We start from the raw sequence: 26,436 nt of genomic DNA, 5'->3' as shown, positions 1-26,436 counted from the left end.
TGGAGTTGGAGCTTGATATAAAATGGAATATACCAGGCTGTATATGTGCAGAGTATGTGTAACAGTGTATGAGAGCTGGGTATTAAAAAATGTATGTTTGACAAAAGTACACATAGAAATAAATATTACATTTTTGACTTTTTATTGTTTGTATCCCATATCCACTGAAACAGACATAAGTAATGGAAAATTTTGGCATAAAAATATTAAAGGGAAAAAATCCATTATCTCTTCATTGTTTTGCATGTCTATTTAATCTACTTTTTTTCTTTCCTTCTTGTTATCTTGCAACCTTTTGATCTACATGCACATATTTATCTGTAATATCGAGAATTCTTTTTTGAATCACTTTTTATCAGTAAGGAGATGCATGTCGTTTTTTTTGGCCTTTTTTTTAAATTTTTTTTTTAATTTTTTTTTTTTTTCAAATTTGTGAAGCATAGATTTTTTTACTGAATGTTTTTTCTTTAATTTGATCAGCAGTTGTAGTATGGAAACTGCACATATCAATCAGTATTCCATTTAGCAAAGTACTTCACTTGATATTTTTTGTTCTGTTGTTTTACTTCTTGTATTCCATTAAATAAAGTGAAAGTTACTGTGCTAGAAACTTTTGCTGAAATTTTTTGACAAAAGTCTTTAGTATTTGTTTAAAACTATACATTTCATCAAATATTAATGAACAAAATGTTCCTGAGTCACTTGTTGCCTTCTCCACCCCTTTTTATATTGTTGCAGTTGTCGGTGACACCGGCGGCAGAAAGTAAAAGTGGCTATGAGCTCACACCAGAGCAGTATGAAATTGCGCAGCTGGTCAAGTGCCGTATGCAAAATCTACAACTGCCCCTGGAGGACTACACTGTCCGTTAGTGAATAATTCTTTCCTAATAAAGTAATTTAACAAGACAAGCTCTGGGCTGGAACCCACAGGGGAGGCGCAGGGTTGGGGGACCCAGGCAGACATAGAAGAGATTGGTCCACAGCGAGGCGGAGGCATCTGGCACGACATGCATGGACCCAACGGGAAAGGGACGCCCAGAACCAGGTCCGATGGCAGGGTGTAGCTGCGGCCCTATGCTCCACTGGGGGTGATTAGGAACAACAAAAAGAAGAAAGTAATATGCAGTCAGGCTTGAACCTGATATAGTGTTGCATGCATTAAATGTGTCATTAAACCAGGCTTTAGATGATGGAAGGAAAATCAAAATCAAACATGGAACTAGAATCACTTCTGATTGCACTGGTATTTGTCAAGAGGTGGCCATCCTAGGAGACATTGGAAGCATTGGTACAGCTTCCCCATTACACCTTCCCCCTTAGTACCATTTTGCTTTCCACTGTCATTAAGCTGCAGGGATGTGAATAAAAACCTCTCTGTAGTTAATCTTGTTAAGAACTGGTATTTATTTGTTAGCAGTTTTTGTGAACAACAGGCTCACAGCTAAACCAGTATCATGATAATGATAACCACTTACATAAGGCAGTTTTATGCTTGGCTCAGTGCTCTTGAACAAACGAGAAACATGAGAAACAAATACAGTAGTACAGTTTCCAAATGACAACAAAAAAGGGTGAGTGGGGGGGACAAGAGATAGAGGTGGTCAGAAAAGGAGGAGACCACCAGCTACTGGCCGGAGGACTTGAAGAAAGAGGCTAATCTTAAGGCCAGCCTTGAAAAATTGTGTGCTCTTGCAGATGAAGAGAAAAATCGTATCGCAAATGATGGATTGAAAATTTTGATTGTGATTCAGGAATAACTTGTGCGTTTTTTTATTTGCTTGTTTGTAGGTGATGTGTCGTTCAAGCGCAACACCGTTTCCTATGTTATTATTAACCCAGGCTATGATCTAAGACTGGAGCTTGGAGATATTATGTGAGTTGGAAAAAAGCTTGTTAATGAGTGTTTGATCTCTTTCATGTCATCTTTAAAGTAGAGATGTGTAAAGTTTCTCTTGCTGTCTCACTGCTGCTTGTTCCTACCCTTTTACAAATTTGTCATATAAGCATAAATATCTCTACAAAATGCCACACTTTCATGAACTCAGCATCTGCCCAGATTTAAGTATCATTCATTCTTATTTGTTCTACAACACATCTTTCATCAAATGACATACTTTTAAACAGGCAGTCTTTCTACAATACTTATCTTTGTGGAAGCAGTAAGTTGATTCAGCATAATACTTCAAATAGGCCTTTCAGCTGTGTTTTTTGGTACTGGTTTTTTTACCTTTTGTTCTTTTTTTTAGATTTCCTTAATGGCGTTTTTTAGAGACATTAAACTCACTTTTTTCTAGTTTGTTTGAATAAATTACATGCCTTATATATTGAAAACAATGTCGTGCATGTTACCTTTTAAACACTTTTAAATCAACAGATACCTGATACGACCCAGCTCATTGTCACCACAACCTTCTCCGCTCACAGATGAGCGAAAGCTGCTACAAGATAAAAAATTTCTAAGGCGACAGGAGCCTACAGGAGCCTCTGATACAGATCGAGAGCCTCCTCATGTCCCGTTACGTGATGTCATCCTTAGTGCTCAGACCACATCATCGCCGTCATCATCAGCACAGAGTGCCATGCAGTCCAGCAAAAAATTAGAGGAACGGGTAAGACTAGTATCCTACCATTTATTGCCATGCGTCTTCTATGTTGTTTTATTTGGTGTTTGTTCTGTCTTTTTTCTATTTGTAGTAAGAATCCAGCATATTTAGTGTTGTCATTGAAATTGCTGTTACTATGTCTCATGTGTTTTCACCAGTTATGTTTCCTCCTTGTCGTGTACAAAATGAGCAAATATTGTAAAGTATTTTAACTGATGGTGAGTGGTGGGCATTTTGGGGAGGTGTGTTTTGTTTTTGCTGGCCCAGGTATTGAAAGTCCTCAGTACACCACTACACAACGCCCGAATAAGTGACCTTTTAACTCTTAAAATATAACTCTAATCGGATAAAAATTAACTGTCAATCAGTTACCAGCGTTTTATAGAACGGTTAATAGAAAATGATCCATTTGTTGCGTTTATTGTGGGTCTGTGAATGTCCTCAGATTCCAGTTATCTACTATGACAGCACTGATGATGGGGTGGATGCAGCCACAATCACACCCCTGCAGCAGCTCCACTCTTCACCTTTTCATTCCTCTACTCATCGTCAGCTGGAGAGGAGTGATGAGTTTGATGTGAAGACTCCAGAATCTCTAGACTTACCCATGGCAGACATGGACATTGGAAATAGCTTGGAAAATCTGTCACCACCATGCTGCCAAGTGGCTATAAGGGAACCGTAGTGTGAATAAGCAGAGGAGCAAGAGTGGCTTCTGGAGAACTGTTGCGTGAATAAGTCAAGGGTGCAAGAATGTGAATTATGCTTCACAAATCAGTTGGTTTCTGGAGAACCAGAGTGTGAGCAAGAGTGTGAAATCAGTGGCCATCAGTGCCAGATGGTGTCAGGATAACCAAAGTATAAATAAGACAAAGAAGCAGGAGCATGAGTTATCTGTCATAAAGATCAGATGGTTTCAGGGAGACCAGAATGTGAATAAACAAGGAAACAAGACTGTGAATTAGTCATCTGGCCAGGTGGTTTAAAGAGAGACTGTATTTAAGAACAATACTTGAAAAAATCCCCAAAAGACACATTAACTGTTTTATAGAAAACTCTGACAAAGGATGAGATAAAACTCAGGATGTTTTCTACAGTATTACAGTATGGGTAAGTTAATACCTTTGTCCTGTTATAGAGGAAACCACAATCATGTACAATGAATATCTGAAATATGTGTGAAATGATGGTAGCTGTTATGAGTCCTGTTGTCATGTTGTCGGAGGTCTCAAGAAATTGACTAAACAATTATCTCCCTTTATGGCCAGCGAAGGGAAAGAATATGAAAGGTTTGAAAAGTTTGGAAAGCAAAAGTGTAGAGGATAAACAAGAATGCATCATAGAATTCAGAAATAGAATTGAACATCCAGTTGTGATCTGGCTTACAAGATGTGTGCAGTGTGGAGGAGTCAGTGTGAAAGGCTGTGAATGCTCAGGAAATTTTTCACTAAAAACTTGTGTCTTTATTAACAAAAACTTGTTTGTGATATAGCTGTGGAATGATGCTAAAATTTAGTAGTAGCTGCTGTGATGAAGTAGAAGATCAAAATGTCTATGAAGAAGTTAAGATCACAGAGGAGTTCATCTTGCAGGTCACTCCGCTGGGCTTATTTGCATGTTTTGTTGAGGTAAAGGTGAAAGTGCCTGCAGGCTAGTGGTAGTAGATGAGTGAATCATCAGTGACTCATTGCATTTAACATAAGTCACATGGATGGCAGAATCAAACCCTAGATCTGCTACAACCTTTTACTTGAGTAATCAAGAACCCCGGACTTGGGGAGTTTTCCAAAGCCCCAGGCAAACCTCAAGGTTGTGACTTTTAGTCTAAAAGCCAAGTGTGCTAACCACTAGGCTGTCAGCCCCATCTAAATGAGATTTAAAAAAAACCCTATAGTTATAAGGTTTGTAATGTAAAAAAAGTCTTTTTTACTTTTAATGTTCACCATCATGTCTTGATACAGATTAGGATTTGCATAATTTTCGGCAACCAGTGATTGCTTGTTTTAGTCAGGAATTTTAAAAATTGCTTTTCTTTTGATAACGAATAACAATGACAATAATGAATGATAATAATAAAAGCAATAAATGGTAATCCTAACTAATGGATTGTGAATGTATTTGAAATATTGGCTTGTATACAGTGTAGTTCACTGCAGGATTCAGCAGCAATGTCTTTTAAAGGGCCTGTTAGCTGCTTTTATTTATTTTGGCATAAATTCCAAATTCATAGTTGATAGTTAGGTCTGTTGAGCATTATTAGAAAAGAATACTATAAAATAAATAGCTCCAGAAGTTGTTTTGTTCACTTTTTGGTGGCTGTGCTGCAGGACTTAATGTCTGCAAATTTGTTTTATGAAGCAAACCTCACACTTGGTCAGTTAGCTATAGTCTTTTATACTTATAGTAATCAAAACATGCATGATATTTTTGTATGTTTAATAGTGTAAATTTTCTTCCAGCAATGACTGCTTGGTATTGTGATAAGTGGGGCACTTTAAAATCTTGATGCACTTTGAAAACCATTATTGTTACACCATGTAGGCATTAAATAATGGCTGTCCTATTTGATGGAGCTTGAGGCATTAGAAGAGCTGGGACTTTTCTGAGTGAAATCAGTTTGCATCAGCATTGTTCTTTTGATCTCATTAGAAACCATTCAATACCACAAAGCTAGTCAAATCTTGTCTTGATGAGGAAACTACTCTCCTAATTTCTAAAGACTTTTTCATTGACTGTTTTGCCTTTATATTTTTTTCAAAGAGAGGTAACTTTATCTCTTTTTTCTTTTACATCACTGGTCCTCTATATGTTTGTTACTGCTGCTTAAGGTAGACTGAAATCTGTGCCTTTTGTATTTCCAAAAGCTTCAAGGAAAGTCATGTGATGACATTTTTGTTTGAAGCGAAATCTGGAGACTTCAGATCCTACCTGAAAATTTTGCTCTTCATGGTTGCATACATCAACGTTAAATTCAATGGTTACTGTTGATCATGAAGTTTTCGTCTTACACTGATTTGAAAAAAAAGAACTAGATGTTGACACAGAAGTTCTAATTTACCCTGTTCTACTATTCTTAATGTTTTAGTGGTTGTGGCAGCAGACACTTGTATGATGCATTCATGTATTCACTCTGTGTAGTCAGTGATGCTCAGTGATTAGCAGACTTCTGTTTTCTGTGGGCTGGGGGTGTAGAAGCCCTGAAAGGGCTCATTTCTCAGCCTGTAAGGAGCCCTGGTGGGGCCCAGAACTCTTGCAGGCTGGGTTCTTTTCATTGTAAACTTTCTCCTAAAGCTGATTATTGAAAGTGATGGGGGTGGGGTGAATCCTACCTCAAACATTAGAATCATTTGCTTGACTATTTACCTTATTTCGGATAATAATTTCATGGTTGTACTGAACATTTGAGGGTTTTTGTTTTGGCCAGGGGGTGGGGTACCTGGGGGAAATCACCATGCAGCATTTAATAGCAACTGCACACTTTGTGCATGTTAATAACAGTCATGATTATTCTTTGTTATACATAACAATTTTGCAACACTTGTCCACAGTGAATAATACTCATCTTCCTGCATGTTCTTGTTTCTACTTTTTCTATGGCAGTTGTGTAAAACTATGGCAGTTGTGTAAAGAACAATTTTCAAGACCGTGTATTAAGTCTGCAATTCATGAAATGTCAAGTCATGCTGTGAGGTGAAAGGGTGTGGTTAGGGAAGGAGGACAACTTGACCACTTTCCAACTTGACTATTGCATCACATTTTAAGTGGCTCATGAGAAAAGAGATGATACAACCCCACTAGTAGCTAAAGAAGGTGTATGGAGGCAAAAAGGCTTAATTCCAGCAATAGCGGTAGATGTTTCTTTTTTTCTTTTGTCATTTTCTTTTTTTATTAAATGTCTACATTCACATCCTCCCTTGTTCTGTGAACATGGGTATCGTCTTCCAAAGTGATTGCAGTGTTTGTGAAGTTGTTTTGCTCTATTGACTTAACCATCCTCAGCGGTTGAGATGGTTTGGCTAAACTGATCACAGGTTGTATGTATGTAGTGTAAATGATTTTGGAAACACCTGTTCGCAGGGCTGGGTCTTGGCAGTTTTCTCCATGTATTCCAGTTTCTTCCCCCGTGCTCTCCCCCCCCCCACCATTCCCTAGTGCGACATGACCTCAAGGTGGAAGCACTTTTCTACTGACTCAGCCAATGCATAGCAATATGGTTGTGGATGAAAAATGTTTCATAAAGGAGGGAAATCTTGGAGCTTGACAGCTATTAGTGAGAGATCAGTTATAGCTCCCGCATGGAGCAAAAATAATTAAAATGTTTTGTATTATCTGATTTTGCCATCTTTTTATTAGTTTTAATTGTTTGTATTGTCTGATTTTGCTGTCCATTTGAGTTTTTCACTTTGAGTGCCAGTAGACATTTGTTGTTATATTTTAAGTTGACGCATTTTGTTGGCTTTATCATTTTTATTTCCATTTCAGTCACAGAAGAAGTGTGGCTTTGCATATGGAGAAAAGCATTCTAATTTTTGCATCAAAACGTTCCTACCTCTCATTTTATTATTTTTTGAATTGAATTTTATTTGCTCTAAACTCTTCATTTCTTAACCGGTGTTCTAAGTTAATTTACTTTCATGTTTTGGCAAATGCCTAAGTGATATTAATATAGATGATCAATCTGTTCAGTGTTAGAAGTTCCTATTGTTTATAATTATAGGACCAGGGTTTTAAAGAAACACTTTCCCTGATGTTTTTTTTTTGAGTCTTACTTTTTTTATATTAATAACCTTGGTTTTAAATGCCAGTATTTTTCAATGGATGATTTAATTGATTGACTGGACTGTGATACACATGCTGCAAAGAAGAAAACAACAGTCAAATGATGTTAGTAAGATGTTTTAATGATGACTTTTTGACCAGTTTAAAATACTTTATGCTGGGAACTCTCAATTTCATTTTTCCAGTGCTAAAAGTTTAGGTGACCTGACTAAGGCTAATGGCAGAGTTGTGCATATGCAGGGTCTTTTACGAACGCCCTTCTACTATAGTAATTTGCCTAAGTAGGTGTTTGCAGTCCATATTAACACTTTTGCTGTATGATTGGCACCTTTTTTTTCCTAAAATGTTGTAATTTCTCGGTTTCATGGACCAGAAATCAGTGCACTTCACATGCAAATGTCTTAAAGGTCAAGTCAGGTGCTAATATTTTTCTTAATGGCTGGATACAGCTCATTGCAAGATTTTGTTTCACAGAAATCTGGGCAGATAACCCCTCCCCCTGCATTTGCAAGAGCCTACCTTCAGAAATCACCACTGCACAGGAGGAGGTGAAACTCATGATGTCACGTTTGTGCACAAATATGTCAAATTAACTCAACTCCTCCATATTGGCTGAGGACCTTGACAACTTAAGATAGCCATGTACAAGTCTGATGTTTGTGTTGTTGACCTCTTTCTGTGCAAGTTTTTGCATGGTTATTTGTTTTTTTGCATGTTTCTAGAAAACAGAAGGCATGGTCATGGAAATGGATATCTAGCAACAAGCTTTACCCAGTCATCAGGAGAAAAGTTGACCCTACTAGACTATTAAGCATTGAAGTCAATTCACTTTTTAGAATTATTGGATTCATAACTTCTGAAAAAGAAATCAAAATAAAGATCCTCATCATGGTGTTGTGAGATATTTTATATTGTTCCAAACGACAATAAAGGAGGTTTTTTTTTTCAAAAGCAAAGAGAGCACCTATAGCTATATAGTCTAAAGGTGTTAACCTGCACTTATCCTCCTTGAGCACTTCACCATTTAGTGTCTATTTTTTACCCGAATAAAGTTTGCTCAAGCTTAACGTTGTGTTAATGTTTGTGTGGAATGCGTATATTTTAGTGTCAAGATATGTAGCAACATCAGTGTAGGTTCTTTTTGATCTCAGATTAAAAGATTTCCTGGCCTACAGCTCATAACCATGTAAGGGGTAGCCGTTCCAGAGAGGTAACAAGACATCATTCATCAATTGCACACGAAATTTCACGTTTTTTAAAGCATACAAATATTTATTTGAAATTTTTCTTAAAGCCGCTTTTCACATCTCTGTTATAAATGCAAATTTGCATTAGAATTTCTGTCGAGGGCTTATGTACGAGGGCTATAGCTGACTTTGTAGATGCTCTTGCCGAAGCACTGAGTCCGTTCCAGAAGGCTCTGGTATTGGCTGGAAGCCTGGGCCGCTGTTAGGCTGGTAACCCCGGTGTTGGTCCCGACTTGCTCCAGAATAGCAGACTGCAAAATAAGACACTAAAAATTAACGAACAACCATCGACGAAAGGACAGTAAGGCACGCGCCGTGGTTTCCTGCAAGACGCGCATTTGACGTTCTGAGCTGATGTCGGATGCAAAATTTAGACATAAAGGGAAGAAACTAAAAATAATTAAGCTCATTACTGTGTAGATGTGCGACATGCGCATGGATTCTGCGATGAGACATTCAAGAATGTATTAATTAGTAACAAGTGTACATGCATATAAAGATATAAAATAGGTTTAAAGTTCACAGGTCAAGAGTATGGACACTAACGCCAGCATTTTGCAGGTCTTCAGAGCTCTGGCCAATCGAATCCCACGCTGCGTCAGGGGCCTCCACTATGTAGCAGTTCTCCGCGTTCGTCAGGAGCACGATGTTCTGGAAAGTGTACCAGACAGATTTGCTGTTAAAAATGCATCGAAAGATACTTTAAAAAGGGAAACAACAGTTGACAGGATTATATTTTGTTGTTCAGAATCTTCAGGCTACTATATGTAGCGTCACTTGTAGATGCAGCCTATTTCGTCACATGATTCACTCTTATTTTTTTTTTATTTTTTTATAGTATATTTTTATTGGTTTTTGGAGGGAAGGAGTAATTAATCTTTAGGTGAGAAAAAAAAACAAGACATATTTTCTGACACGCCTTTGATGTCACGATAATGCTTATAACAGGAGCAATAGCGGGATGTAACATTAGCACTAATGTGACGTATCAAGCTGTAACAGAAACACTAGTGTGACTTATCACCTACCGCCTGTCGTCGTATTCCACCAGATAACCTTTGACATGTACAGGGAAGCCAGTGAGGAACTGGCCCTGTTGACAGCCAACAAGATTTACGCATTAAAAACATTGACCTGCTGTATGCATGCTATTCTCTAACACTCTAGTTTACTCCTTTGATGGGGAAGGTAGTGTCAACCCAATAACAACTATGGCAGAATTAAAAGATGGACGTTGAAATCAGTTTTTAGATATAATAAACAATAGGTGTAGCATGCAGCATATGATATCAATTTCTCCAGTAGTCAACCCCATAACTACCAACTCTTACGGATCAACAAACAGACCTTCTATCATTTCAGGAAATTCTGTCTTATAAAACATCATCTATTGCATCTTCATGCTATCAAACTTCTCAATTTCAAGCAAAATTCACAACATTACGAAAGGAAAATCATTAATGATAAAAATGATCAAGTGCAGCTACCGTGATACGTTTCCACGCCATAAGGTTAAATGATCAAACTTCCATTTTAAAACAAAATTTACATTAAGAAAAAAAGTATAACAGTGAAATACAAGAATGTTATAACTTACCATGGCAACAGCCAGCAAGGAGAGAATCGTAAGTTTAAGCATCGTGACTATTTAGCAGCGTGCACCTAGGGCAACGAGAAAAGTTAAATGACAGGTGCTTGAGCTTTGATAGTTATCTACCTCTTGCCTTTTACGCTTGTCTAACTTTTAAGACATTTTTTTTTTTTTTTGCTTAGTGACGTCTGAAATTATCTTTCTTTCTTTTCTTTAGTACTTTTGTAGTTTTGTTCTGACCAGTTTTATTGGCGATAAGCAGACTGGTCCCCAGGTTTTTGAGAAAGATCTCTCGAAAAACAGATGGTGCTCCAGGACCGACAAGCCTGCCTCACTGCGTGTGCTCGTGGTAGTGGGGGGATGAGGTTGGAAGGGTCATGCAGGGAGAGGAACAACACACTGAGTCGGGAGTGCGTAAGGACCAATGGATAAGCCGCGGCTTCTATGCTGGTGTGCCTTCCTTGATCATAATGTATCTTTGACAAGCTTCGCTTGTCCCTTGGGAACTGTACAGCTGCTTGAACTCTCATGTTAAAGGAATGGTAAGGTTACGAACATCACTCGCAAAGTCAGCATTGCTTACGTCAGGATTGTACAAGGATGCGTTTACACTGTGAAGGCCATAACCAATGGGAAGGGTGGAATATATGTTAATTAGGCATATCGTGACGTCACCGTCGATGTTCTTATCTCTTGTAGCATCATAATTCAAGCTTCGAAACGATACCTAAGCATTTAAGTGGATTGGATGATTGTGATATTGGAAAAAACAAAAAGCTACAGATGAGCTGGCTTATGACCGGCTAGCCATCTAGAATAAAGTTCTCGATGTCTTTATAAACAAGAAGAGTTTACTGGTGTTCCGATGGTTAATGTTTGAGCCGTTGTATCTATCTTTATGTGGAATATTTTGTCGAGCCTGGCGTTTAACAAGTGAGAGTGAGATATGCTGGCCTCGATGGCTCCAGCTGCCTTTTATTAGGGATCCAAACATTTGCATGCGATGTTGGGTCGGTTCATCCTGCAGTTCTTATGATGTGCATGCGACAATAGGATATATCGTTCTGAGATTTAATTTTTGGGTAGGAGGGTTGTATAACTTCATGATGATTTTTTTATTATTTGTCCATATAGAGAACCAATAAAAAGAGCCAAAAGCATTCCAATTTACAAATACTCCGAAAATGTGCTTTCAGAATGTTTATCGGATGTTTAGAATGAATACGTCGATGTTAAAAGAAATGACCCTAAGCATGTAAAACGAAGGGTAAGGTGCAAAGAAAGAGATAAGGCTTTAACAGCTTAGTGATAGAAAGCATATTCTTGGAGCAGACTTTTAAAAATACATTTACAAAATAAGTCACGCTCAAGACATTGTTCTGTCTGGGTTTTCATACAGATTAGAGTATGCATTGTGCATTGAGTTTCATTTCTTAGTGCTGATGAACTAACGGAGTTTGAAAAAAAACTGGACTCTGCCTTACTAATGTGAGTCAGTTTTTTTCATAACAGAGACACCAGGAATAAGAAAAATAACCCACGCCGAATTTTTCCAAATATTATAAGATTTTTATTCCCGACAATAGTTGCTGCTCCTTGTTACTTCCCCGCACACATCTTCTTTCCACCTGTAAACTATCACATATTTGAGGAAGTATCCACGGGTTTAGAAATGAGGGGTGTATCTGACTCTGTAAATCTTCTTGAGGCTGCACTGGAGCGACTCCAAGCGGCTGCCGTACGCTTGAATAGCTTCCCTTTGTGTAAGGTCCGTCAGGCCAGTGTTGCTCTCGATCACCCTGATGATGCCGAGCTAAAGGAAGACGATAAAAGTCAAAGGTCACAAATACGTGAGGAGAAGTTTGCCCGTCTTTTGCATGCAATAATATCATTCTTTGAGATGGTGGATAAAAAGAAAGATAAAAAGAAAGATAAAGTTTTAATGTAAGCGATTGTAAGACCGCAAGATTTCTTACAGCAGCGGCGTGCAGCTCCTCTCTGCTGCGGACGATGGGGTCCCAGCGGGCGTCGGTCGCTTCCACGATATAGCAGGCGGTGCTGCCCACCAGCAGGACGATGTTCTGCAAAGCATGGATCAGAACAAGTAAAATAAAACATAGCGTTGAAACTTAGTTTTATGTGAGCCAGTGCGTGTGTGTGAGGGAGTGGAGGTGCCTCAGGGATTGCTATAGTGGCGAAGAAGCAACAGAAAAGCCAACAGGAAAAGATCACAACTCCAACAGGAGTACATAAACGTTGGTTCCTCCACACACACGCATTATATATATAGTATATACATGTATAAAAACATGCATTCATAAACATACGCACATGTATACAAATATACATGCATGAAGGCATGCAAGCGAAAAAATATACATACATGTTGATCGTCGTACTCAACACTATATCCTTCAACTCTGTCAAGGACTAGGTTCTGAGCCTGAAGACAAAAAGAGATTATAGATATAGTTAGGTCTAATTCATCCCTACTGTGTCTGTTAGTATTTATGTCTGCCTGCATTTGTTTTCATTTCCGTTGCATTCGATTGCATGGATTTACCTTCAGTCTTCAGTGTTTAGATGAGAGCGTTTCTCTCTCTCTTTCTCTCGCTCTCTCATAAACACATTTTACAAATACACACAGAGAAACTCGCACAAACATGCTCACACTTAAACTCATCCACGTACATTAAAAGCAAGCACACATACACACACAAACTCTCACTGCGCACACGATCTTTGCGGATATGACATGCAGGTTCAATACCCAGCAATGCCCTTAACAAACAAACAAAAAAAATCTAATGACCAGTTCGTCCACTTACCATGGCCATGGCCACAAAAGACAGAAGCAGAAGCATCATCATCGTGCTGAGTAAAGATGTGTGTTTGTACGAAGACACTTGTACAAAAGATTGGTGCTGCACCAGGGCTAGCCTTCCCCTTAAATACACACAGGAACGTGATCTGGACACCTAAAGGTTATCTCAAGGGCGTGGATCATCCGGGTGTCAGGAGTGAAGGACACAGAACGATACTGTCCTGAATGCAGTCTCGTGTCATATCATATAAGAGTACGAAGGGAAAAAAAACTGTTGGCAGATATCAGTAAAATAGTAGACAAAAATGAACAATTAAAACCATGGATTGCTATCTCTAGGACTGATCTCGACCTCGTCACCGTGACTTTGGCCTGTCAGAACTTGATATTCTTATGTAGTAGTGACACTCGCTTATCGACAAAAGTTATTTCCAGAAAATGGTACATCAGACCAAGATACAATAGTACGTTGCAAGTGTTGACAGACGCTTTATCCACTTCGCCACGAACCATGGACATGTAGATATTTTTATAGATATTAGTGTACGAACCAAACGCGATATGGAATACGTCTTTAGCAACATCAACGTCGATTGGCTGACATCTGTTGCGTGTAAGGAGACGAAAAAAAACCCCAACATTTCAGACGTGTAACAAAGAAAACTCTCTCTCTCTGAGCCACGCACACAGGTGTGTGTACAAAAACTGTTTAATTTTATTTCTTCTGCAGATACAGCAGGAGTATAAACAACGTGAAGAAAGTGAGCAACAAAATAACAGAAAAGGGAGAAAACGAGAGGTTTGCTGGAAAAAGACTTCTCTCCCTTCACTGAAAAACTTGTGTCGAACATGACTTGTGAGTGAAGTTTACAGGACGAGAGTACAAGTCTTTCACTATTTGCTTCAAATGATGCCACCCACGAATTGGCTTGACCTATATGAATTAATAGATTGATAGTTGACAGTAGGGTACTCTGGCTAGCAACAAACATATGTCGTATGAGTAATAATTTAACTACACACACACAAAGAGAGAGATAAACATCCTGCTCTAATTGAATTGATGAGAGTTCTGTCCCTTCGCGTATCATGGTGAGGGGATCTGCTCCCTTTGATTTTGTTTCTTTGTTGTGGTCGTGCTTTGATTTTGTTTCTTTGTTTACGTGTGTGCTTGTTTGGTACATCAGGACTGTATACAGTGTTCCCTCGCTACTATGAAGTATCGTGTTTCCGCGCTGGGAGACCATGTTTACGTGTGAAAGAAATTATTGTGTAACTTCTTCTGCATTTTCTTCTTCTTCTGGTTTACATCAGGACTGTATATAATGTTATTTTGAAGTGCGAACTGTTTGGATCTATTGGCTGGATTCCACTCTGCCATGATTCACTCGTTTCAGCAGCGACCTCGAATTACAGTGAATAAACTGAAGTGATGATCACCTTTTGGTAGTTTCATATGATAAGATTTCTTCGTGTTCTCAAGATCACTCAATATCTTTCCAATATCTGGAAAGACATTCGCTTTTTGCTACAATATCCTTTCATAAGTCGTCTACAGCATCATTTTCGCATGTGGAAGCAGTCATCTTATATGCTCCAGATTTAATTAAGTTTGGGAAATGAGGTGAATTAAATGTTTGTGCTGTATACCGTGGTGAAAATTTCTCATTGGTATTACATATATTAGCAGTGTCGTGTAATTATAAGTATTAGCCCTTTGATGAAAGTGAGTGTGAGCTATTTTTTTTCCTCGCTCATCGTCATACATTTGAACAGCGACTTCTGTGACATTTTTTATGATTAAAAATAGTTGCAGAAATAGTTTGTCTTTGTTCAGTAACGAAAGAACACGCAAGTGTCAGAATGACTGGGTGAGTGCTGGGCGCGCATGTGTCCGAGATAGAGGGAATGAATTGATGCCACGTGCTTTAATCTGTTATTGTCTAAGTGTGAGATATTTTTAAAAAGTCTTGATAAGGGAAAAGGTTCCATGGGCTACTTACCAAGACCTTGTCTCTAATGAAAATCTTCAAATGGAGTTCCAAAACATTTAATTACTCAGTGAAGCACGATGAAAGTGTTGTCACAACTCGATGTGGAGGTTTCTTTGGGTTTCTTTCTTTCTTCCGTCCTTCCCTTCTTTCTTTCTTTTTTAGGTAGTTTGTTTTTAATTTAATTTTTTATTTTGATTGTTTTATTTTTTTTACTTTTTTTTATTTTATTGTTTTTTTCTTGTTTTTTGTTTTTGTTTTGTTTTTCGCTCTCTTTTCTGGAAGTCAAAGACATGTTTTTCAATGAAAGTTATTTTTTTTGAGCTAATATTCGTAAACTATTGTATGGTCAAGCGACCAAATGTGACCATATTTACAAAAGTGGATATCTTTCCTTTTCTCTGCCTGATTGTGTGCCTATGCATGTCTCGTGATGTAGATCGCATGGGTGCATGTTTGAATGTATGTATTATGCATAGTACTTGCCAATATGCATGTATATTTTAACTTCTCCATTTATTCGACTCAGCGAGATAGCAGTAACAATAGAATACGAAACACAAATAAGTTAAACAACTTTTACTAGCTGTGTGTTCAGGGACGAGAAGGTGTATAGCTGACACGGTAGATGGTTTTGGAGGAGCACTGGAACTGCTCCAGGCGGCTCTCGTATTGGCGGGAGGCCTCCCTTTGTGAGAGCTCTGTCAGACCAGTGTTGCTGTCGATCTGTTTGACGAGGGCCAACTAAATTGAACAATGAAAATAATTATGGAGGTCAGAGGTTCCAAGCTTATGAGCCAGAAATCTGTTGGTACAGATTTGAGGACATAATCTATGAACAAACGTGGATTTTTGTGATACATGGATTGATGCTACAATGATATGATTTGATAGATGTATATAATAGAAAAATAAAATTGCGAAATAAAATTGGTAAAAGGAATCTGTAAATGCTGTTAATTAAGAGTTCTGTGAATAATCGACAGTTGCATGACAAATCGAGAGTTGCACGGAGTAAATCTCGTCTCGCGAGGTTTCTTACAGCAGCGGAGTGCAGATCCTCGCGGTCACGGACGAGTGGGTCCCAGACGCTGTCGGAAGCCTCGACGATAAAGCATTCTCTCTTCACTCACCAGCAGGATAATGTTCTGCAATATGTGTAAAGGTCAGAAGGCATGTGTCAGCAAGTGTAGCTCAACATAATCACCTTCAGTAAGAGTATTGACGGAGTATTCCAAGACTGAAGACTCAGTTTTATTCCTTTTTTTCCCCCTATGGAGGTAGTGTGAGTATCGAGGATTCACTTCAAAAGAATGAACCCTAATACATACTATTGTGTGATCGTTCCAAGCAGTTAATATAGTCTAGACGATGTTTTCCCTCGTTCGGGTCCGTAGACTTATGGAATCAGATGTTTCACTGTGACAGGTAGAACAGTTTCAAGCAGTACACATGTACGTGTACACAAATATTTACAGAAATAAACACAATAATACATGTCAGACATTACACATCGACGCAAAAAGTTGTACTTACGTGCGAATCGTCATATTCCACTCGGAAGTCTCCTACCCTGTCTATGACTAGATTGCCCTCACGAATAAACTGGCCCTGTGAAGAAAAGAAAACAGATTGTGAAAATAATCAACAATTCATGGTAGCATGATTACCCCCTGTACATACTAGGGCATTGAATTCCTAAACAGCCCTTTGGCAAGGGACCATATGACTTGAGTACGACATGGCTCAGCGATTCTATTTTTCGTGAAAATAAAGACTGGAGAAAGACGCTTACCATGGCCACAGCTACAAGAGACAGAAGCACAAATTTCATCATGATGCTGAGTAGTGATGTGTACTTGCACGAAGACACTGGGGACGATTGGTGCTGGACCCCGGTTATCCTTGACTTTAAATACTTGCAGGACTCGTGACGTGACCACGCCTTGAAGGCGTTACTCTGGGCATGGGAACTGATCATAAAAAGGTCATCTTTAGGGCGTGGACAGGTCTGAGGGGAAAATTGTTAAACATCTGGCTGGTTCTTTGTGAAAGTATGAACAAAAAAATCTGGGTAGATAAAAAAAAAACATTTTGTACCTAACGACCCGTGCGTGTCGTGACACTACAAAATTTACTTGCTTTAGTCTTTCGTGGTTTTTAATAGAATTCCGGAATGTGGGTTAAGATAAAAAAATGTAAAAAAGCCATTGTTACCAACTAGTGAAGTTCACTTGTCATGACAACGTCAGAGCAAAAAGGTCTCATCGAAACTTTGTGCCAGTTTCTCTGTACGCTGCAAGGTACAATCTTTGTATTTTTTAAAATGGTTTTTATTCCATAATACAAAATACACCAAAGAAAACAAACACAAAAAGACAATATTTAACATGACTAGGAAAAAATCCCACCGCATTCACACAAGGTTCAGTCCAAAACAAACAATCCATTATTGTGTGAACACTCTATCTTTGTGTATTGGTGGTTACAATGTCGCTCAGTAAGTGAAGGCCTGCCAGATAGCCGCTGTTTGCTTTAATGTCTACAAGAAAAAACAATATTTCTTTCTTTCTTTCTTCAAGACAAAACTATAAATTTATTAAAATATCTCAAGGTATTATTTTGAAGATACATATTAATAAATTATTGCCTTGTTCGTAAATATTTTTCGCTGTTAAGAATACATTAAAAATATTTCTGAAGCTCTTCTCTGAATTTATTTTTTTTAGTCTTAAGTCAAATTGAAGTGGATGTGGATTATTTGTTTATTATGATTATGTGTTTATTTTATGCAACTACCCTCCTAGAAGTATACATGAAAGTGTGTTCAACATATGCTCGTATTATGTTCGTATATGTGGCTGGGTTTGTGAGCAACAAAATAATAGTAATAAACTAATAGTAATAAAATAATAATAATAAATAGTAATTACAACAATAATTTCTTTATTCAGTTTTTGTAAGGCCATCTGGTCGATATCAATATCAATATACTGCTGGTTACATAGTTGCATGCATAGCAACATTGGGTAGTTGTAGTAAGCATCGTTTGTTTGTTGTGTCTGTGGCCACAATATGTGATAGGTAGGTAGGTGCGTCTGTTATTGCTGTAGTAAAGGAGGAGGGCGAGATACAAGGCTGTCAAATGTCTCACAATTTGCTGTCAGTCAAAATGGCAGTCTGTCTTGTCACGTGACAAGTGACACGTGCCACTGACGTAATCTGTTTTACGCTGTCGATGACGATGAAAATCAATTACATCAGCAAATTTATTTTCGGATTCTTTTATCCTGGCGACACATCAATTGGAAACCGTCCTTGTTTCTATTTCGTTATATACCAGAGAGAGAAAATGTAAATAGAATAAAAAATCTTTGTTTACGAAAGAGAGAGAGAGAGCAATATATACATATAAATAAACTAAAAATAAAAAAGAATATATGAAGACAAGAAAAAGAGGAAAAGATCAGGGGAGACAAGAGCGAGTGAAGCGGTAAAGGGAAGGAAGCCATATACTATATCATCCTGATTACTAATCATGGGATTGATTGACTCAACATACATTCCTAATCGCTAGCTAACCAGATTCGAGGAAGCCATCTTTGGCATGCTTATCAAAAACATTTCAGTTTGCATGCACTCTTAAGTCGGTGGTGCATCGCATGCTCAAACATTTTGTTTTTGAAAAATGAACCTGTCAAGGCACACTTAATAATTATGTGCTGAGGCTTTTCTCCAACATTTAAGCCAGAGGTTACATGTGTCTGAGGTCTTGTGTGCGTCATTTGTTTCACGTCATTTGAAGCAGAAAATGACGTCGTATATAAGAGAAAAGCAGCTGCTCTCTTATGGCGTAGAAATGACGTATATTTATGGACTGATGTCTGTATGCCGAGACTCACTCTTGGCCTCTTGCAAAGTTGTCCGCGGTTAGTCTCGGCGAGCCAGTTGACGACCTGACTTCCGGAGGAGCAGCGCGAAGATAGAATTTGACGAGACTTTTGATATCAACAATATAATTACCGTAAGTAAATTGCTTTGTTGCACTATTAACCAAACTTTTGCCTATTTAGAAAATAAAAGTATTTGCTTCACTAGCTTAAAATCTTTCTTATGAAATGATAAATAATATGAATCGCACAACACGGAGATCTACAATCATAAAGTGTTCGCATATATGCTTCACCTAGGTTTCTCACCTATATAAAATCCTATTGTATGGGTAACATGGCTCGGCTTGGTTTTTTTTGTTTTGTTTTGTTTTGTTTTTTCGTTTTGTGTGTGTGTGTTTTTTTTTTTGCTCAAAATTTGGTATTTTGTTGTGCTTACAGTATAGTGATTGCTTGTTACATATTCAAGATAGTAGTCCTGTTAAAGATTGGTAGTGACTGTAAAGGTAAATATACAGACTTCATTTGTGCTCTTGTAACGCGCAACATTACGGCCGAGATAAGTCGAACTTTCTGCACTGACTAGTGATGATAAAAGGAAGACAATAGAAGTTGGCACATTTGAACAGATGTGGTGAATACAGTCTTGCCATTACACGGAATCTTCGGTAAGTCAGTAAAGTTCTGCATCCAAATATATCTGAAAGTTATTATGACATTTTTAATTTTATGGAAGTTCATCTCTCAATCTTTGGTGCTTAAATCATCTCTGTGTCGGCCAAGGTGTGTGTGTGTGAACTGAAAGTACTGGTGTTCATCTTGGCATATTCACAAATAACGAGTTTCTTTTATAAAAAAATAAGAATAATATTTAATCAATACACTTCTCAAGTAATTTAATGAATGACACGATTATTCATAACTATATTTATTAGTATGAATGAGAGTCACTTGTCTCGCTCTGTCGATGTACCTGCCCGCGGAAGCGAAAACAACTTTCACCGAAAGATTTGCTACTTGCACATTTGCATCCTACCATGCAGCAGTATAAACCACCTTTTGTGCGTTTCTTTACAGAACCATCATCTTGAATAGTCTCCTAAATTATACTAGGGTGTAAAGACATACAGCAAACACTTGTTGATACAAACAGAATATGAACTCAAATCACTGAAATATTTTTATTTTGTTGAGACGCCGAAAGATTTCTGGAAGCCGGGGACTGACCACACCTGAAAAACATTCACTTGTTAGCTGCTAGCATCTCATGACAAGTAACTTAATTAAACCGCAGCAAGATCTCTATACTCTAACTATATCAACACACCCACTAAAACTCTTTACCAACCCTTTTTAGTATTCTATTAGGTGAAATAATAAATTGTCTTTCTATTTTCCCTGCTTATGTATCACTGAATTTTCCTTTATTTCAATAAAAACGTTAGAGAAGAAGAAGAGGTTCATTTCTCATTAGTAGTTAACTTTGATTCATGCCGAATCGTAAACCATAATAGCCTACCTGACAATCCAAACATCTACCTGGTTATTAATAAATAAGTCGTATTGTCCCCTACCCCCACCTACCACCTGACAACTACTCCATGGAGAGCAAGGTCCCTCACAAGTCCATTGCGACAGTCATAATGACGATAACAACATACCACTGAGAGACAGGGTGTAGGGCTGACGAGGGCTCAGGGTGCACGCGTGGTGGCGCTGGAAGCGCTGGGGGTGTAGCTGACGACGGCGATGGACTTGGTGCGCACTGGAACTCCTCCAGGCGGCTGTGGTACTTGGTTTCGCTCTCACGGAAGGTAGTCGCCGTCACCCCAGTCTTGCTGTCGATGAGCTTGACGATGTCCAGCTGCAGAGGGCGACAGACAAGTGTGGGGTGTAGGGTGAGAAAACAAACCCACATCCTGATGCATGCGCTTAAAACGCTCTCTTCTTGCTGACGTTACAAGTCTATGTTACAAATCTGTTACAAACATTTTCAGTCTTTGTTTTGGGGATGTAATAATGAAAAAATATTTATTGGAAAAAAGAAGAACTTGGAACTCAGTTTCACAAGGCTAATTTGCTTTCCATAGAATACGTTTTGTTAATCATGTTTTCCTTTTAGTCAGTTTCCTGCCTTTTTCCTTCAGTTCAAATTTTTAATGTGTTTTTTCCGACACCATAGTGTACTTACAGCAGCAGCATGAAGTTCATCGTGGTTGCGGACCAGAGCATCCCAGGTGGTATCGGCTGCCTCCACGATATAGCACTCGCTGTCACTGATCAGCAGGACAACGTTCTGGAACATTCCATTCTTCTGGTCACGGTAGGCTGAATGCTCATGATGTCACAAGTAAACGTTTCACAGTATGACAGCAGCACTATTTCCTATTTTCCGTGTCCATAAAGAATTTTTGCTTAAAATACTTTAATATAATTTTGCTCATGTTTTTTTAAATTAAAATGTTTAAAAAAGTATGTAGGCAAGAATTTGTAGAAAATATTGCAAGCAAAAGAGTACTTTGATACAAATAAATAAACTTTGATAAAGGGCAACTTTTTTTTAATATATAAAGGGATCTGTCCGACAAGGGAGGTGCACCATCTACACATATACTGTAGCAGAACTGTATCGAAAAGAAATGAGATCCTTTACTAGCAAACGTGAATAGGAAAAGTTCATACTGAGAAAAAGCAGAAATTTATTTAGATCCTTATGTGATTCGGATGTGGAAGCAGTAAATGGTAAATAAATAAACAATGTCATCAACTCCAGTGACATTGACTATGAATATGGTAATGCTGAAAGTTACTTTTCTGCACACACCTTTAGAACTTTCTGTTAAAGATGAATAGAAATGTTTCTGATGATGACATATTCTGTGGCAAACTTTGCTTAAAATATTGTCAAATATGCATAACTTCTTTTCAGATATGAAAAAAAATAAATAAATAAAAAGACTAGCATTAGGATAGATTCAGAAAAGTTGAACAAAAATTCTATCCTATAATTTTGAACTTTTAACGGACGTAGACAAATAAAATGAAAAGATAGAAATCAAAATCGATGAGAGTAGTTAATGAAATGCGAAATTGTGCAAACGGTGCAGAAAAAAAGATGTTGAACGGATATAAACAAAAGAAATTGAAAAAGATGTGAGGACAAAAAGTATTTACATACCGCACGGTCATCATATTCCACACGGTACCCGCTCACTCTGTCCAAGACCAAGCGACCAGGACAAAAAAGCTGGCCTGTTGAGAAAAATACTTTATACATATTTGTATGAATGGCACCTATTCTGATGGTTTTAAAAAGCTTTATCTGTTACAACAGTTTCATATACCTATGGTCATATTTAAGCTATTTAAGATTTGTCAAAGACAGGTGATCGTACACACCCGTGCAAACTTTCAAGTATAGTTTGTACCCAGCCGTTTGTCGTTGCCCGTTGATGAACAAGCAGTCAGAAATAGCCCGGATGCAGCGATGTTTCTAGTTACTTTACCCCAGGAACCTTTGTCACCGATTTATAGCTACAATTCCTTGAATAAGACATCAATGCTTTATCATTTGGAAACAACACGCTTGTCCTCGAGATTCCCGTGTTTAAACTCTCTTCGTAACCTCTGCCACTGATGATTGACTAAACATAGCCTGAACTCTGAACTCTGCAGGTCCAACCTGATCCAAGCTGAAGAACTTACCAAAGCCACAGACACAAGACAAAGAGCCAGGAGCTTCAGCATCGTGATGTATTGAAGATGTGTTTCAACAGACTTCTCCTATTGCTGTCTACCCTGCTATATATGTACACTCGAAGGCGTATCAGGACACACCCAGGATCTGAAAAAAAGTGTCATGCACAGTTATTTTTTAAAACAAAACTGAATATAAGCACGCTTGTGAAGTGACCGTCTGCACACAACATGTGGGTATGTATTTTAAAATACTCTTTTAAATTTTTGTGCATCTTGATATCGTTCTGAGGTCGTGGAGACATTAAAGGGATTCTAAAGGCAACATAAAACTGCATAGAATCGTGTAAAGAGTAGGATAAATTTGAATCTCGTCTTTTATATGTGTTGTTCATGTGAGAAAACGTTGAAGGTTTTCAAAAGATAGCACTGAGAGCCAATTAGAAAATGTTGTGTTTAAAAGAGAAATTACACGGGCTTTTGTTTGCTTCCACGAAGTCTCGTTCTCCGTCACGTGAAATTACCCTAGATGTGTGGTTTCCATAGTGAGAGCATGCCTCGAGAACGTGCTGCACGACTGCCACGAAAAGATGAAAAAGATTCAAAATTTTCTTTTCATCAGTTTCCGACAGACAGAGCCTTACAAGCCTTACACACAAAGTGCGTCATACGAATAAACAGACGACGTCAAATCTTCGCAATAACCACAGAGACTTCCCGTGCTTGTGACGTCATGAGGAGAATGATGTCATAAGGAGACTCGTCTGCTTGACCATCTCGGGAAGATATCGCTTTTACCTTTCAAACTGAACACAGCAAAATTTTTAGGAATTTATAAAATGTATTTTAATCGCATATTTAAAATTAATTTTCTTCTCGAGTTTGCCTTTAAAGGTGTGGTCCACTGAACAGTGACTCGGCGCATTTTAATCGTTTGAAAATCACATTCAAAATATTTAGGGGTTGGACGGGACTTTTTGAAAAAATATTTGTTAGCTATCTTATCTAGTACTTGAAAGAAATTTTTTTTTGTGTTTGGCATGTATACCTCATAATATGTACACACATTTTACCTTTGTTTTCTTTGAAATTGTTTGTGATTTTTCCAAACAATTGCATTTTAAATAAAAAGTACAATATTTCGACTAGAAATATAATATTATACTTAATAAAATTATGTTTATCAATCAGCCTAAAAGTAATAGCTACGATTGTTCTTTATCTCAAACATTTATATAGTGATTTTACACTAAAAAATAAAAAATGAAAAAAATATATCAGTGATATCTTTACTCATACTTGCAATTACTTTTAAACTGAACTGCTTTTCATTTTTGCTGTAGTCGCTTCTCCGTGCCACATCTCACATTTGTAGACGAGATTTAGACGAGGAGTAGTGTTCAGCTCATGGAGAAGGGTTGGGGAAGATGGGGGAGAGAAGAAAGATAACACTTCAAAGCAGTTTAAGTTCAAAGGTTACAAACGTAATTTCAGTGGTTTGAGTGGTTCATGTGAAGAAAAAAGAATCCTGTCAAGACAGGAAGTAAAATATTGTTTTCAAAATTTCAGTAGAAGGTTCACTGGATTTGGGAAAGGAATGTGATGACATGGTTGGTAAAAACTTACACTTGTTACTGGATTCAATCACTTTCTCCTACAACCTTTACACCTCCTGCCGACTGGTGGTCACACTCGCGCATCATCAGCAGATGGTTTAGACGGTTCTGTGGTTCAGCTGCTGGCATGTACCCATATGAATCCATGTATTTTGTCTGTCCCAATATCAGGCTGGCTGTTTGCCTTTCTCCCTGTGCATCTCCTAATATTTATTCCATGCATGTTACTTTGTATGTATGTTGACGTATTGTATATGTGTATGAGTAATTTTTATTTCTCAAAGTATTTGGCATCAAGATCGTTCTTAACAGAACAAATGTGGACGGACGTTGATGGTGTTTACCGAAGTTCCTATCTCACTGTCATGTGTAAAACTTTGCCTAGGCAAGGGTTCGTTTTTATTTGAGGGAAGATGTTGAATCACGGTTTACGTGAAAACTTGATCAAGGGCTCGTTCATATTTTTCCAGTTTAAGAAATGCATTAAGACATAATAGAACAATTACTTCTTGGAACCATAAGAATATTACACTCTAATCAGCGAAAATACCATTTATTCTGTTATTTGTCACACAAAAGTACTTCCTGAGAAGGTGGACTTGTCATACCTGCAAAACACGCTTCACTTTGTGTAAGCATACAAAAACAATATTTCAATTTCAAGAAAAAGTTATATTACATATCCATGAAAGTAAAAAAATATTAACAAACCTGTTAAGATAAGTAATCCTAAGTCAGTATAATTATTAATGTCATGTGCTATATTTCGTTAGATGTTCGATGTTCTTGCAAATTAAACCAATAGTTAGTTGGTATAGTAGGAAAGTACTTCTTCCTCGCAGTGATTTCGAGGAGAGAGGGAGGGGGAACTAGAGTATATGTTGTTTATCAAGTCCAAAATTAACTGCAATGTAGATAGCCTTAAGCCTTCTAATCGACACGACCGCCTTAATCACACTCGTCCAGACATACCAACCTACCCTAGCCGTTGGCCTGCTCATTCCTATTGCCCCCATCCCACAACCACCACCTATTCCACAAGGTCCCTCACAAGTCATTGCGACAGTCATAATGACGATAACAACATACCACTGAGACAGGGTGTAGGGCTGACGAGGGCTCAGGGTGCACGCGTGGTGGCGCTGGAAGCGCTGGGGGTGTAGCTGACGACGGCGATGGACTTGGTGCCGCACTGAAGCGCCTCCAGGCGGCTGTGGTATTTGTATTCGGTCTCCATGAAGGTGGTCGCCGTCACCCCAGTCTTGCTGTCAATCAGCTTGACGATGTCCAGCTGCAGAGGGCGACAGAGATGTGGGAGTGGGGGGAAGCAGGGAGGAAACACCCGGATGCTTGATTTCAAAGCGCTCTATTCGTACTAACGTTACAAACTTATGTTTATCTACAAGTTTTTCTTTGAGTCAGCTTTCTCTGTAATTGAGTTTGTTTTATCTGATACCATACTGTACTTACCGCGGCAGCATGGAGTTCATTGTGGTTGCGAACCAGGGCATCCCAGGTGGCATCGGGTGCCTCCACGAGGTAGCATTCTTTGTCACTGACCAGCAAGACGACGTTCTGCAAAGTTAACCCTTCCGTCACATTAGGGTTAATACTTATGTTGTCACAAGTAATACCAGCCAGTCACACTATGTACGATGAAAATGAAACGGATTAAAATAAAGCTGATGTGGGTATCTACATACTGCAAAGTCGTCGTACTCCACCCTGTAGCCGCTCACTCGTTCTTCTGGCAGCCACAGCTGGCCCTGTTGACAAACACGTTTCTTGTCACTTGACTAGCGCACCAAGGTCTTGTCTGCTGACTGTAGTTTGTAAAAGTATAATACCTCATGATATTTTTACATTTTCTGAAGCTACAAAATTTTACAAATGGCTCCAACTAATGGTTAATGTGGTCATGGGACCTTTGGTTGCTGTCAACAGCGGTCGAAAGCCACCACCACCACCCCACCACCACCACCACCACCACCACCACCAAACTTACCAAGGCAATAGCCACAGTAGAAAGAACCAGAAGTTTCAGCATGGTGCTGTATAGAGGTGTGCTTGTACTGACTACTCCTGTCTTCATTGCTATATTTATATGAACATCTGAAGACGTTCTTTGGGCAGACAAAGGGATAGGAAAAGTTATTTTTAGAATAAAGGCTGAAAATAAGTGTGATGTGAAGTGACCGT

General features: G+C 38.3%; 3 protein-coding genes and 1 long non-coding RNA gene across 7 annotated transcripts in view; 1 reads left to right on the top strand and 3 right to left on the bottom strand.

The window, feature by feature from the left end:
* Positions 1-8,449, top strand: part of LOC112575225 (potassium channel subfamily T member 2-like) — a 43,349-nt gene extending 34,900 nt beyond the window's left edge. Inside the window, exons 29-32 of the mRNA XM_025256917.1 lie at positions 739-865; positions 1,789-1,873; positions 2,375-2,609; positions 3,049-8,449. Of these exons, the coding sequence (XP_025112702.1) occupies positions 739-865; positions 1,789-1,873; positions 2,375-2,609; positions 3,049-3,288 (687 nt within the window). The 3' untranslated portion in view covers positions 3,289-8,449. The remainder of the gene's footprint in view (positions 1-738; positions 866-1,788; positions 1,874-2,374; positions 2,610-3,048) is intronic.
* A 207-nt stretch (positions 8,450-8,656) lies between these two features.
* Positions 8,657-13,207, bottom strand: LOC112575783. Its single transcript, XM_025257806.1, has 7 exons — positions 13,049-13,207; positions 12,604-12,663; positions 12,197-12,301; positions 11,889-12,033; positions 9,658-9,722; positions 9,176-9,280; positions 8,657-8,880 (listed from the first exon to the last, which is right to left on the bottom strand). The coding sequence occupies exons 1-7, from the start codon at positions 13,088-13,090 to the stop codon at positions 8,734-8,736; spliced, it is 669 nt and encodes a 222-aa protein (XP_025113591.1). The 5' UTR covers positions 13,091-13,207; the 3' UTR covers positions 8,657-8,733.
* A 2,392-nt stretch (positions 13,208-15,599) lies between these two features.
* Positions 15,600-16,989, bottom strand: LOC112575556. Its single transcript, XR_003101671.1, has 4 exons — positions 16,831-16,989; positions 16,572-16,646; positions 16,078-16,183; positions 15,600-15,779 (listed from the first exon to the last, which is right to left on the bottom strand). It is a non-coding gene; the product is annotated as an uncharacterized LOC112575556 (long non-coding RNA).
* Positions 16,990-20,005: 3,016 nt separating this feature from the next.
* On the bottom strand, positions 20,006-26,360 carry LOC112575996. 4 transcript variants are annotated; one of them, XM_025258186.1, is made up of 5 exons: positions 22,631-22,764; positions 22,104-22,178; positions 21,117-21,221; positions 20,587-20,789; positions 20,006-20,157 (listed from the first exon to the last, which is right to left on the bottom strand). In XM_025258186.1, the coding sequence occupies exons 1-5, from the start codon at positions 22,670-22,672 to the stop codon at positions 20,088-20,090; spliced, it is 495 nt and encodes a 164-aa protein (XP_025113971.1). In that variant the 5' UTR covers positions 22,673-22,764; the 3' UTR covers positions 20,006-20,087. The 4 variants fall into 4 exon arrangements, with proteins under 4 accessions (XP_025113971.1, XP_025113968.1, XP_025113970.1 ...); XM_025258183.1 differs by lacking the exons at positions 20,587-20,789; positions 21,117-21,221; positions 22,104-22,178; positions 22,631-22,764 and adding exons at positions 25,327-25,528; positions 25,708-25,812; positions 25,941-26,003; positions 26,243-26,358 and having other exon boundaries at positions 20,093-20,157; XM_025258185.1 differs by lacking the exons at positions 20,006-20,157; positions 20,587-20,789; positions 21,117-21,221; positions 22,104-22,178; positions 22,631-22,764 and adding exons at positions 24,764-24,862; positions 25,327-25,528; positions 25,708-25,812; positions 25,941-26,003; positions 26,243-26,360.
* Between the last annotated feature and the right edge of the window lie 76 nt (positions 26,361-26,436).

The sequence above is a fragment of the Pomacea canaliculata genome, linkage group LG11 (assembly GCF_003073045.1).
Source record: "Pomacea canaliculata isolate SZHN2017 linkage group LG11, ASM307304v1, whole genome shotgun sequence".
NCBI classification, from domain to species: domain Eukaryota; kingdom Metazoa; phylum Mollusca; class Gastropoda; order Architaenioglossa; family Ampullariidae; genus Pomacea; species Pomacea canaliculata.
The sequence above is the reverse complement of the archived record's forward strand: the minus strand, read 5'-3'. Positions and strand labels throughout refer to the sequence as shown.

Bases quoted from the DNA above. Each gene is read 5' to 3' on its own strand.
- LOC112575783 (XM_025257806.1), bottom strand. From the start codon at position 13,090: ATGATGATGCTTCTGCTTCTGTCTTTTGTGGCCATGGCCATG. The intron at 12,302-12,603 runs GTATGTATATTT...CATGCTTTGCAG, and splicing joins TTGAGTACGACGATCAACAT to AACATCGTCCTGCTGGTGGG. The intron at 9,723-11,888 runs AAACCCGTGGAT...GGCTGTCAACAG, and splicing joins CAGATACACCCCTCATTTCT to GGCCAGTTCCTCACTGGCTT.
- LOC112575996 (XM_025258186.1), bottom strand. From the start codon at position 22,672: ATGCTGAAGCTCCTGGCTCTTTGTCTTGTGTCTGTGGCTTTG. The intron at 22,179-22,630 runs GTAAGTTCTTCA...TTTTTCTCAACA, and splicing joins GTCTTGTGTCTGTGGCTTTG to GGCCAGCTTTTTTGTCCTGG. The intron at 21,222-22,103 runs GTATGTAAATAC...GGAATGTTCCAG, and splicing joins TGGAATATGATGACCGTGCG to AACGTTGTCCTGCTGATCAG.